At 36.4% G+C, this 13,653-nt stretch overlaps 1 protein-coding gene across 1 annotated transcript; it reads right to left on the bottom strand.

The window, feature by feature from the left end:
- Positions 1 to 10,798: 10,798 nt before the first annotated feature.
- Positions 10,799 to 12,473, bottom strand: LOC128550082 (uncharacterized). Its single transcript, XM_053528193.1, has 3 exons — positions 12,277 to 12,473; positions 11,901 to 12,036; positions 10,799 to 11,105 (listed from the first exon to the last, which is right to left on the bottom strand). The coding sequence occupies exons 1-3, from the start codon at positions 12,412 to 12,414 to the stop codon at positions 10,825 to 10,827; spliced, it is 555 nt and encodes a 184-aa protein (XP_053384168.1). The 5' UTR covers positions 12,415 to 12,473; the 3' UTR covers positions 10,799 to 10,824.
- Between the last annotated feature and the right edge of the window lie 1,180 nt (positions 12,474 to 13,653).

The raw sequence follows: 13,653 nt of genomic DNA, 5'->3' as shown, positions 1-13,653 counted from the left end.
GATATGTAGTGGTCGTGTACAGTTATGTCTTCAAACTTTAGGCAATCAAACGACCCTACAGCGGAGGAAATCACAAGTTCGCTCACCCTAAATAGATCAAACTATGCTAGGACCCAAATGGCAGTGAATAGTTTCGTTTCGTACAGACTAAAGGTTACCCTGGGGAGTTCCGGAATTAAAATAGCTAAAACCCGTTTTGTTATAGGTGCTCTCAAATCTACCGATTTCCTCATACGGCTGTACCCTTCTAAAAGCTTCGCAATTACAAAATTTCCCGTAAAGTCAGCCCACCCATTAGCTTTATGAAAGTAAGTAATGCCGGCAATGTACGTTTTAATCGTTTTTGATGCCAAACCTAGCTCAAAACAGTGAGTTATAAATAAAATCACCTGTTGCGAATTGGTGGGCCAACAAGACTCTAATTTGTAGGACATCCTAAAAGTATGGAACGCACTGAGAGCTGTATCATATGTCCGTAATGTATTCAAGGCAATGCTGCCTTGCATTAAATACTTTGCTGTGGCTCGAAGATGGTCCAGAGATGCTGGGGCACAAGGGCAGGATACCTGTCGGCTTCCGGAGCTAATTTCCTGAATCTGGCGTCCTGGAAACGAGACAGAGCATCGCAGATAGAGTTATGTACGCCTGACACATGACTGGCCCTCAACAAGATGTTAAGTTTCAAGCATTTCAAGGTCAGGGCCCTGAGTACACACATTACCCTTTCAGACTTAGAAGTCAGTGAATTCAAAATGCAAACGACGGCCTCATTATCACAATTAAATTTTATTTTTTTTTCTCTAATTTATGGCCCCAAATGACTACTGCCACCAGAATGGGAAATAACTCTAAAACTGTTATGTCATCCGTAATGTGTTGATTTCTCCAAGACTCGGGCCACTTTGCTTGGCACCAATGACCTTGAAAAAAGCTGCCAAAACCTAACCCAGGACCTCCGGCACTGTCCGTAAACAATTACACGTCATCATTCGATAGCCAAAATCTATCGTGAAAAACCGAGACGCCGTTGTGATTTTTAAAAAATGACAACCACATTTCTAAATCTAATCTGATACCCTGTCCGACTCTCAGGTGCTGGTATGGTTTTGACAAACCACAGGTAGCGTTAATCAATCGTCGGCAGAAAGGTCTGCCGGCGACAATAGCTCGGCAACAAAAATTCAGCGACCCTATAATAGATTGCATTTCTTTCAGCGTGGCCTTTTTTTTGCTAAGAAGTTCCTGGATTTTTTGCACCACCTCTTCAATTTTTTGAGACGGGATACGCACCTGCATTTTTATAGAGTCAAGTTCGAGACCTAGAAACACAATTATTTCGGAAGGTCCCTCGGTTTTTTCCTCTGCTAACGGAACACTTAACTCTTCCATACATTCCGTAAAAGTGACCATCAATGCTTTGCATAAAGAAAATGTCTTATCCCCACCCAGAAAGTCATCAAGATAATGTATGAGCTGTCCTGACGTCATTTTGCTTTTAACCACAAATTCCAAAAATGTTGAAAATGTTCAAATGTATTACAACTGACGGCTGCACCAAACGGCAGAGCCTTGTCGACAAAATATTGACCTTGAAACTTTAAACCCAGCAATTCAAAATCTTTACTTCTGATAGGTAATAAACGAAATGCATTTTTTAGATCCATTTTGAAGAGTTTGCAGTTTTTACCTAAAACCTGGATCATATTTAGTGCTTCATCAAAATCGGTGTATTTCACCGAACAAAATTTCCTATCTATAAAATCATTGACCGATTCACCTTCGGGAAAGGACAGGTGATGAATTAACCTGAAATCTCCCGGATTTTTTTTTAGGTACAAGCCCGACAGGTGAAACTATAAGATTTTGAAAGGGTTTTTCAAAGAAGGGACCGGCCATTCTACCGGCTGTAATTTCTTTCTTTATTTTTTCTCGTACGATACCTGGATTTTGCAACGCCGATCTGAGATTTTTACATTCTCGAGCTCTACGGGGCCCTGAATAATGCATACTGAAACCCGATAAAAAACCATTTAACAGAGAAGATGAATGCTTGTGTTTATACAATGATATATATCTACATAAAGCCAGAATGTTAATTGGTGTAGCTGCTAAATTAATGACATCTAGATTTTGCGGGACAGACATAGATTTACTGTCGACTGTTTGCATTTCTGTAGAGGTTCGAACCCCTATAGGCACCACGGCCTCGGCCTCTGAAGTTAAAGCTGCCTCGGGAGTTGTATTGAAACTGACTTTTCATCGGGTACGAAGAGTTACTAGTCTGAAACAACGTTTTTTCGGTGCGCGGTTTTGTATAACAGTTTACCGCTGAATGCGAGGCGCCACACTCCGAGCATGCATGAGTAAATTTACATTCAGGCCATAAGCATCGGCCTTCATTAAACTGACGGCATAATCTACGACTTCGCGCCACGGGCGTCCGTTCGGGCATAGGACTAGGACGCAATTGGACGCAACGCCACCACAAGTCGTTGTTTATCATAGCCCAAGACGAGGGCTGTAATGCTTGCCTGAGACGAAACTGTTCGTCGTATTCCCGCCAGGAGTAGCCGCCTTGTTTGGCCGCGCATTCACGGATAATCCACATATAATGCAAAATTTCGTAAGTTTTGTTTACATGTGACGGAAGGTAAATAGACGCAAATATCAAGAACGCGTCCGACCATTTTTCAATACAACTAACCTTTTCTTTGCATTGTTTTGATTGTGTTTCAAGTCTGCCGTTATCAGACAGTTGCAAAATTCCACCGTTAGGCCGACAATAATCTGCCAATTCTACAGCGCCCTTTAGTAAAAGTGCAAGGTTAACATACTCGCCTCTAGCTATTTGTTGTTTTATAGCTGCTGGCACGTGTGCCGCTATGTCATCATACGACAAACGTGTAATTTCCGGACTAGCAGGAGCACGTGCAGCAGCGTCAGAACCACAAAGGTTGCCTAGAGACTGAATATAGGGAGGAATAATTTCGTCCCGACTATCCGAAATATGTGACTCGTTACTTAAAGGTTCGATACCCTGCGTACTGTCGGAAAGGTTTATTTGAGCTCCTGCACTAGATCGAGTTTCTTGTTCATCTACATTTACAGACTCGTTACATGTACGATTCGCTCTGGACCTAGTGTTTGGACGCAAGGCATTTTCATTTACGTTGCCACCACACCCCTCGGGCAAGATACCCGCTGCCGTAATAATTTCTTCAAAATTTATAACAGAACCTGAACGTAAATTACCTGGATCTGGTTGTGTAAGCCTAGTTTCTTGCCCATCATCGTTCCTTCGTTGAGAAGTGGCCTTCCTTTTAACCCCTCTTCCTCTGCCAGGCATTGCAGCTTAAAGATAGTCAGATGCAACTCGATATTTACTTATTTAAATTGCAGCGATGTGTACTGCACGAAGACGTTCACCGGAAAGACCGAATATCTGCGTATGGCCTTGCATGAATGAATCCGAACGAGATTATCACGTGACCGCGCCACCTAGTGACCATAACCATAGCAACATACGGCGCTTCCATCGCAAAAATAAATTATATTATTTTTAATTGAAAATAATATGTATTAGTCGCCAGTAACTGTTTCCCTCTGAAAAGTTTTGTAGCTTCTCCGATTCCAGAAGCTGCCCTGGTTCTATAGCGTTTTATGTGTAGACTGGAGCCTTATCCCAAAGTTAGTAATTTTCAGAAGAAGGAGCAGGGGATGGAACTCGTGATTCTTGGTTTCGTAGACAATGTTAGTACTGGACCGCAGCGTCCGCTGTTGACATCGCAGTAATGTAAAGCCAGAATATTAATGTAAACTGTATTACCTCTTAACATGATTTATTTCGACTATTTGGTTGTACATGTTTTCTGCGAAGTATTTTCATTGTGTATAAACAGTCTGCATAAATTCTCAAATTGTATAAAACATTGGTAAATCAAAAGTGATTAGTTTACGATGCATAAACTATATATTATTATAAAGAATTCCAATACATCCGGCTGTCAAGTTTTGAAAACCAGACTATGCTGGCTTTACAGTAAGGTCTAAATTATCCTCGGACCAGTATGCGGTGTAACGAAGTTTGGTAGTCGCGACCAAAATTCGGCCGAGTTTTGGTAGCGACAAAATGCGTTGCAAGGGTACATATGATGTGTTAAGGATTATAGAATGGACCGTGTTTTGGTAGTTTTTTTTCTACATCAGGAATAAAGATATAGATAAAAGGAGGGAATTCTCCTATTAAAAAAATGGGGGAGGGGGTCCGGAGTTCCCCTACTAAGATATAGTTTTCGTATACAAAACAACAAAAATGCAGATTCCTGAGAGTATTCCTGAGTATTTACCCTGAATATTCTGTTATAATAATAAGACTCATGTTTCCAAGGTTCAAACATTTAGTCGGGTAATGGACAGACTCTTAACAAAATATTGCCACTGAACCTCAACTTTAAAACAAATGTAACAATTTAGGCATTTAGGCCAACGGCAATCCTACATCCTGTGATGTAAGAAAAGTTGTTTCAACATCATGCAGGTGAAAATACGAGAAAGTTATGTCCGGTATACAAAAATAAGATTGCCTGATATTTACTAGACCAACCTTAGTATACCAGTAAGACTAAAGTTGTTATTTTTAGTAAGTCCAAAAGAAACTTAAGAAATTGTGAATTTTACTATAATAATGATAGACAGGATGTTGTTGAAGACTTTTCATACCTTGGAGTGCAATTTAATTATAACGGCTCGTTTGTTAAGAAAAAAGCACGGCTTATTGAACAAGTTAGGAAGGCTATGCTTAATTTACCATTTTCAGTTCAATTACATTTGTTTGATACTATGATAACACATATGTTGTTATATGGCAGTGAAGTATGGGGTATAGAAAATACCAAAGCACTGGATCAGTTTCAGTTGAAGTTTTATAAGTTAATTTTAAATGTTAAAAAGTCAACTCCAGACTGTATGGTTTATGGTGAGCTTGGTGCCAAATCTGTATCATTAATGGCTACACATAGGGTATTGTCCTATTGGGGCAAACTGTTGAATGCTAAGGATGATAAAATTTGTAAAGTTCTGTATAGAACTGTTCTGGGTCTTTATAATGGCAATGTATTACAAACCCCATGGGTTACTTATGTTCACAAAACTTTAGATGAACTTGGTTTATCGGACATGTTTTATAGTCAGTCAGTCATTAGTACAAATAGTTTTAAATCAATGGTTAAAACCAGACTTACTGATCAGTTTCTTCAAAACTGGCACAGTCAAGTAGAACAGTCTTCTAAGCGTTTAGTTTATAGAATGTATAAAACTGAGTTTGGTTATGAAAGTACCTAGATATTTTACCTAAAAAATTAGTACATGCATTATGTAAATTTAGAATTATGAATCATAAATTCCCTATTGAAAAAGGTAGGGTTTTTTGGCATTGAAAGGGATAAACGTACTTGGTAACTATAACTGTTTAGGTGATGAATTTCATTATTTGTTACAGTGTCCATTTTTTGAAAATTTGAGAAAAAAAAAACATTCCAAATTATTATAAAAGACATCCAAATTCTCTAAAATTAAATAAGCTCATGAATAATAGTAGTAAATCTAGAATTGTTGAACTTGCTTCATTTTGTAAGAATATTTTAGCTTGTTTTAGTTAGACTCATTCTCCACTGACAAAATTGTAAACTTAACATATTTTCTGGTACATTTTCAACCCGTGCATTCTGTACGGCTACTTGTGTGGGTTTATTCATTCCGTATTTGGTCTTGTACATTCCTTAAATAATACATGTGCTGTTTCATTTAGTCTCATTTTCACATGACACTTTCACATGTTTTTTTTATTTTATGTATGTTCTTATTCTTATCACATGCTTGTAATAAGCCTTGATACTGAATAAAATTGAAAACTCTCTGTGAATAAATTAATCGGTAACCCTCGGAATTAACTTCACTACCGGGTTAGATTATTTAATTGTATTTCACTATATTAAACAACATTAAAATATTCTTAGACTAAAGATTTTTGGTGGATAAAGGTTGCATGTCTACCTTGCATATACATTTAAAGGTTTATGCAACCTGTTTTATGTGACCTTTTCTCGTGAATCTCACACTCGTAATGTGTAAATTTACGTTACAAAAAGTATGGTGTATTTGACAAACAATTCATAAATTCTGGCGGTAAATGTCATTGATAAACTCTGTAAAGAGATCCTTTGGAAGCAAAGAATGCAACCAAGCAAAATAATAGCAGACTCGGTTTGACTGAGTCTGTTCATGAGAGTTAACGTAAGGTGCAACACCTCTCACCTCTCACGCCGCCCCTACCCCATAGCGTGTTTATGGTAGGTATTATTTATGTTAACGAAAACATCTTGCAAATATAAAACTGAATATTTAAGTTTATTACTTGCAGAAGAAAATGGATTAAGAAATGATCGATTTACATTTGTTATTGTGACAAGACATTTTTAAAATTCACTTTATAAAAACCGCGTCTGAATATTTCCTAAGCCTAGAAAAGTTGTTCACTGATAGTTTTAACTTTTAGCGATCTATGTAGCTATATACATCCAAATGGTTCCATGAGTTGGTCTCCCATATCAAGGCTTATTTTTGGCGGTTTTGAAAATCGGCGTGAAAATTACACAAGTGTGAATATTTCAAACTTTGCTTCTATATGTGGCTTCATGGCCAAGTGGTTAAGGTCGATGACTTCGAATTCAGACATGGAATCGAAACTTTACCTGAGGTGTGAAATTCTTCATGTGAGAAGCCCTTGCAGCAGGCTTACCGAATGTCGGTAGTTCTACCTAGGTGCTCGTCTACGCCTGAAACAATGCCTTTAAGGGCACCTGAGGTCTTTCCCCACCAACAATGCTGGAAAATCGCCATATGACGTTTATAGTTTCGTATCGGGATGACTCTAAACCAAACTAAATAAAATATATAAACATTTACTCCGTTCTGTTTCTTTTTCTTTAAATAGAGGTGTAAAAGATATTTGTTAGTTTAAACTTTACCCGTTTATACCTTTTTAAAATATCTGTCCAATCCCTGTAAAATTACAACATATGTTGCAGTTTTATTTGTTTTGTTTTATTTGGGTTTAACGTCGGTTTTCAACAGTATTTCAGTTATGTAACGGCGGGTATTGCAGTTTTAGATCTCATGATACTTGACGGTGCAAGTGACATAAAAATTTCAATTCGTTTACAAACACAAGCTCTAACTTTCAACTGAAAGCCAAACTCTCGTTAAGATACCAATCTAGACTTTCCTGCTGTTCTTTTCTCTCCTTTCTGTTTGATAGATTCACGTCGTCAGACTCGCCAGTTTAATGACCTTTCAACTCTCAGCAGGCCTATCATGTTACTTGTTGTCTGTTTTCTATGATTAAATGCACGTTATGTTTAACGATCTTTCTGGTAATTCTAGGCAGTACAGTACTTGGATTATGCGCATTTGATACAGTACTTGGATTATGCGCATTTAATACAGTACCTTGATTATGCGTATTTGATACCGTACTTGGATTATGCACACTTAATACCGTTCTTGGATTATGCGCATTAATACCGTGCCTTGATTATGCGCATTTAATACCGTTCTTGGATTATGCGCTTTTGATACCGTAGCTTGATTATGCGCATTTAATACCGTTCTTGGATTATGCGCTTTTGATACGGTACCTGGATTATATAAATATGCGCATTTAATACGGTACTTGGATTATTCGCATTTAATACCGTACTTGGATTATACGCATTTAATACTATACCTTGATTATGCGCATTTTAATACCGTTCTTGGATTATGCGCATTTGATACCGTACTTGATTTTGATTTTTACAAAGACGAAAAAATAATTTATTTAAACAAAACTCAGCTAAGTTTTACGACTTTTAGATGTCAAAACGTTTAAACGTACAGGCTATGCATTAGGGACCGTAATACTTCCCCTCTTCAAAGAAGTAATCATTTATAAATGACGCATAAGCCATTCTGGCATATAAAGTGCCATTTCCACCACGAGATAATGTCCGTATCCTGGAGGAGCCTCATCTCACGACCTTTTGGCGTAACAAATTATACAGCATATCATGTTTTGACGAAAAATCCAAACTGTCTGTGGCGGGATTGGAACCTGGGTCGCTCGGGTGCTAGTGCAATGCTTTAACCACTTAGCCAAAGAGCCGATTCAATTCCTTCCGTAATACATGTAAGCCTTTATTTCGAGACAGTCTATCAATCTTTCGATTTAATAAAAAATCACCCTGGTAGCATTTATGCACTTCCTTACTCGAATACTTGCTTTAGTACAGAAAAGTGATCTATTATATTTCACTACATGCGCATCATTTTGGTACTTTCGCGATTGGACTAACATTTTTTTTCTTCAAAAAATAATTAAGAAATTTCATGTATGTCTTCTTTTTGCTATCGTTATACTAGTATTGTCTTTTTTGAGTAAAGTGACTGCTTTTCTTTGTAAAGAGATAAAATTAATGCTACGACAGCAACAACAAAAACAGTACTGAAGGCCAAGATCATCTTATTAAATCCAACTACAGAATGAAATACCAAGACAGTCGGAAATGTAGAGCCAATGTGGAAACTATGGGAATAGGGAGTATACATTTACTTAGTGTTTTTCCTATGGACTCAAACAAAATGATTTTGCCAACTGGTGTAGGTCAGCAAGGAAAGCTAAACGTTTGAGAGTGATCAGAGGCGTAGCTACATGTACCACAATATGTAGCTTCCTACACGTGGTCAGAAGAAATAGAAACAAAAAGGAATCAAAATGCAGTTTAAACAGAGATGGGATAGCCTATGGTATATACTTCTTATATATCTTATGATTGACAAATTATTCCGTTTTGGTTGACAGTCGGAAGATTTATCTCTATTATATCGACGAGCATTAAATATGGCGCTGGGTTAGTCGTACATAGAAGCTCCTAATATTCATCTCTTATATATAATACCTGTTCTTATTCCAAAAGTAAAACTTACTTTTGCATACTTATTAGCATTTTTAAAACTTAATTTCTAACAGACGGTGTACATACTAACAGGAAAGTCTCCCAGTTGCCATTACACACTGGGCATTATTTGGATGCACCCGCAATGCCTGTTTCAGTAGTAAAAAATGCATTCTTCTCATGTCGTATACAACTTTGAAAATCTCTAAAGCACCCTTCCAAACAGTCCATGTACTTTGTCAGTATGCAGTAAAGTTTTCACAATGATAACCGATCGTACCTGAAGATATGCAAGTGACTAACAAAATTTAACTACCTTCATAAATTTTATCTTATATTGTAGAGTAAAAACATCCAGACAATAATGCCAATAGGTTTTGTCAGTGTGATTTATTTTTATTTGTTTTAATGTTTTGGGAGTACATCAGGACACAATGACTGTCAAACACCGGTGTGTTTGCATTGCTAATCAATTGCCGAACGTCTAGAAGAAACGATAAGAGATAACGTACAGCAATATAATCAACCTGTCATAAAGTTTTTTAAGATTTCAGGAAGAATTCAGCCAAAAGTAGAACATAACGGAATACTAATATCTTCCTCTTTTCTTGCCTCGTCTAGACAATGCTATACTTTTTTAGGATTTCTGAAAATAATCAGACTTGTGAAATGAAAGTTGGAAAATGAGAAATTACCTTCATAACATTATATGATACATTAGAAATCAAAATCAAAACAGCCATTAAAACAATCATTTCCTGAACATGCTGAATAGCTATAACGAAAAATGACATTCCAAATGAATAAAAGAACTATTTTAAAACTAGATAGTCACAGGATTTACGAATAATATCCCCACAATACGGCCTTGTCACAGAAGTATGGCACATTTTAAGTTTGAAAGAGGCCATAACTATGTCAAAAATTAGTGGTAGTGGTTTGTAGCAAAAGTCAAACTTGACCTATATTTTATGATGTTACACCTGCGTACCAATATTATTTAAATATGTCAAGCCTTTCACGAGTTACTGTCCGGAAACTATGACTTTGGCAATTTTTAAGTTGAAAAGGGGCCATAACAACGTTAAAAATGGTGGTTTGTAGCCGAAGTTCAACATGACCTGTATTTTATGATGTTACACCTGTGTACCAAAAATTATTTAAATCTGTCAAGCCTTTCATGATTTATTGTCCGGAAACCATGAAAACAAACGGACGGACTGACCGACAGACAGACACGAGACTGATCATCCGACCGGCAAGCTCACTCCCATAATATATAATTAACTGCTACATAATCATGTTAAGAAATTCTACGTTGAAATAAGTACTTAAAATCCGTAAATAACGAGTAAACTAGAATTTATTACATTATGAAATGTTTTCGTAATCATTAAATCAGTTTTCTGCTTTTCAGGTTGAAAGATTTCCTTATGTGACTGGGTTGCACGTTTGACGACACTGGGCCGACCAGTCGGAGGAGTCACAGAATAGGGCATCACAAAACACATAGATCCCATCGTGGCTGTTTGAGTACTCGAAACTGTCAAACACAAATCTTGTCTCATGCGTAGATTGGGAAATTATGTGGGTGTTCGTGTTTACTTCACATCTGTAAGACAAATTATAGTTGAATTTATATGGAAAAAGTAAAGTTTAAAAAAAGATATAATTGTTTCTTTGTATCTCGTTTCATTACATCAGCAAATTGAATATAGAAGCGTTAACTATTACTGCATTTATCAAACTTTTGAATGTTTATCAAAAAGATTACTAAGAAATGTTTTCTTAATTTGTTGACATTTTTGTATCTCTAGATATGATATCAGTTGAATCAATGTATATACCCATCCTTTATCAGAAAATACTTCATATGGTCATGCGCATGGTCAGTCGGTTTTGTGTAACACGTGTGTACTCGCATCCTAATGTTCCAGTCAGTGGCTGTTGTAAACACCTTGGCGTAGACGTGCGAGCCTATCTCAGCATGCAAAGGATTCCCTTTACCAGTTTCGTGGATGAAATCCTGATCTTTGTAAAAGGACACGCTGACGGGGTATTGAGGACTACTGACATTATGAGCTATTGCGCTGGTCGCATTACTAGGAAATCCACCTATAAAACCAATGAAGTTAATAAGATATATGTAACAAACAAACAGAAACATACATGAAGATGGAAAACCACAGGTCATCGCCTCGGACAAAAACATATCTGTTGAGTTTAAACTTGGTTGCTGGCGAAAAAACTCACTCTTTAAATTCTTCAGTTAAAAGACAAGACAGACGCACAGGGAAAAGCCAAATTTTGAATTCCGAGATACTAAACATAATGACATAATAACAGAAAATGACTATTTCTATTAAGGAGATTATATGAAAGAAAGAACTACACTAGTATCGACTTATTCTGATAAGAAATCAGACGAATAATTCCACACTTTATATGCATCGTGAGCAATATTAAGATATATTTCATACAATCAAAATTATACAATGAGGCAACAGTGTTTAAAATAGACCAAAGGTCACTCAACTCTAATGTTTCAGTATTTGAATGTACATATACGTCGTTGATTATTTTATTTTAAAATTATGTATTATTTAGGACTGGTGTGTTTTCTGCGTATTGTGTAACTGTCAGTTAAATTTTTAACCTTTAAATCGAAGGCCATACAAGAAATAAATTGTATGTGTTTTGTGTACTCTTAGTATGTAACTTTCTGAAAATAAATTATTACTATTATTATTATTATCATTATTATTATATCTTTAAACCCACAATGGTCTCGAACTAGTCACGTGCACACATTTTCACGCTGTGCTCAAATTGAGAAACATTCGAAAAGCTTTTAAATTTCCAGACAAACCATTTGAAATCAACTGGAAATTTGTTTTAAATCCGTCATACCTATAGCAGTTCCGTTTTGTCCTATGTCACATTCTACTCCAACTGTCCAGTTATAGTGCAACACTGTAAACAGGTGTACAGGATCGTGTTCCGCATAAATTAGGTCGTTGTTGTACACTTCAATTCCGTCGACAAGCTGTTCAAAGTAAGAAAGTACCACTTGTTATATTATTATGGTGTTATTATGTTGTCAAACATTTGAAATTAAAGGCTTACAAAATCATCTAGATACACATTAAATTTCTTTTAATTCAGGGTTCGGCTAAAATATTATTATCATATAAAAATACAAGACGAATTCCCAGACAGACATTGAACCCAAATGCCGTGTCTACAATTCTGAAGCAGTTATAAAACTAGTTCTTGGTACACTTACTAGTTCACTAGTTAAGCATTCGGAAATGTCATGTTGAAATACCAGAAGGTCACCATTTTGCACACCTTTACATTTATTATCCCCAAGGTATATATTAGATGCCCTTGCTGTTGGGTAGATGTGTCGTATTTTGTTCATTTCTACCGTAATATTCCAGTGATAGTTAGTGCATACCACATGTATAGCTCCTTTCAAACTGTAATCTGTAAACAGTGATAGTGCAGAGCAGCTGATATAATTGTCAGTTGTATAAATGTATGTTATGCGTCCATACCGTGCTTGAATTAATATGTAATCAATGGGCAGGGTGGAATACTGAGTTTTTTCTCGTACATGGAATAATAAGTATCAAGATAGAAACAATAAAGCAGTGAATCATTTTGATATGATTATCTTTGTAATAGCAGTACGCTTACAAACGAAGAAATAAAAACAATGTGTGGCTGTAGATCTAGTTTTATCTTGCCTCCTACAAGTTTCTTGCATTTCTATTGGTCAGTAGACGTCACGTGGAGACAGGATATATTCCATATCCAGCAAGTACATTTCAGATATGAATTTTGATTAAAACAAAATGGCTGCCGCATCGCTGGCGTAACTGAATCAAATCAGATTATCAATAAGCTCCAGCGATAGACATCGTTTCCGAGAGTAAATCTAGTGTTTTCTTGTCGTTTTCATTTTCCTACATAGTTTAGGCTCGTGAAGTTTGACAGAAGTTAGCCGTAAAAAGCGGAATAACTCTGTATGGGAGACACGAATGTTAAAATCTTGTTTTAAGTTAAATCATCGCAACACAAAGGAACTTGTTTGTTACTCAGCAGTTTGTTGTAGGATCATTTACGTGAAAGATAAAGGATTTAACAGGTGATGAATGCCGAAAGTTTCAAGACATTTCTGACATCGTGAAATCTTGTGATTTTCGAAAAGATGGAACAGAAAACTTTTTTTGTGTTTCTGATCTAAACCAGTTCATAACCTGTGTAAATGAGCTTTTGTGTTTTGTGATTTAATCAAAATACAGGCCATTGTGCATGTTATGGCTAGTGTTAATCAAATACAAACAAAACATGATGACCAAACAAATGAGGATTCCAGTCTGCACTGTGAGTAGCTTTGTTAATTTAAAATGTATCGATTATAGCATGTAAGGGTAGTCGGCAAGATAACAGATCGTTACACAGCTTATATCTCGTATCCAGTCACCAACAAGCAGTGTAACTAATAATATCTGTTCCCTTATCAATATAAATCAAATTGCTTATAATATAATTTTTTTCAGTATTGTAATTTGTTACATTAACTTAATGATTACGGGGTCATTTTGTCATATTATCATCCAACAGCATTCGTAATTTCAAGAGAGTTGTTCTGATC

Source organism: Mercenaria mercenaria, chromosome 17 (assembly GCF_021730395.1).
Source record: "Mercenaria mercenaria strain notata chromosome 17, MADL_Memer_1, whole genome shotgun sequence".
Taxonomy (NCBI): domain Eukaryota; kingdom Metazoa; phylum Mollusca; class Bivalvia; order Venerida; family Veneridae; genus Mercenaria; species Mercenaria mercenaria.
The sequence above is the reverse complement of the archived record's forward strand: the minus strand, read 5'-3'. Positions and strand labels throughout refer to the sequence as shown.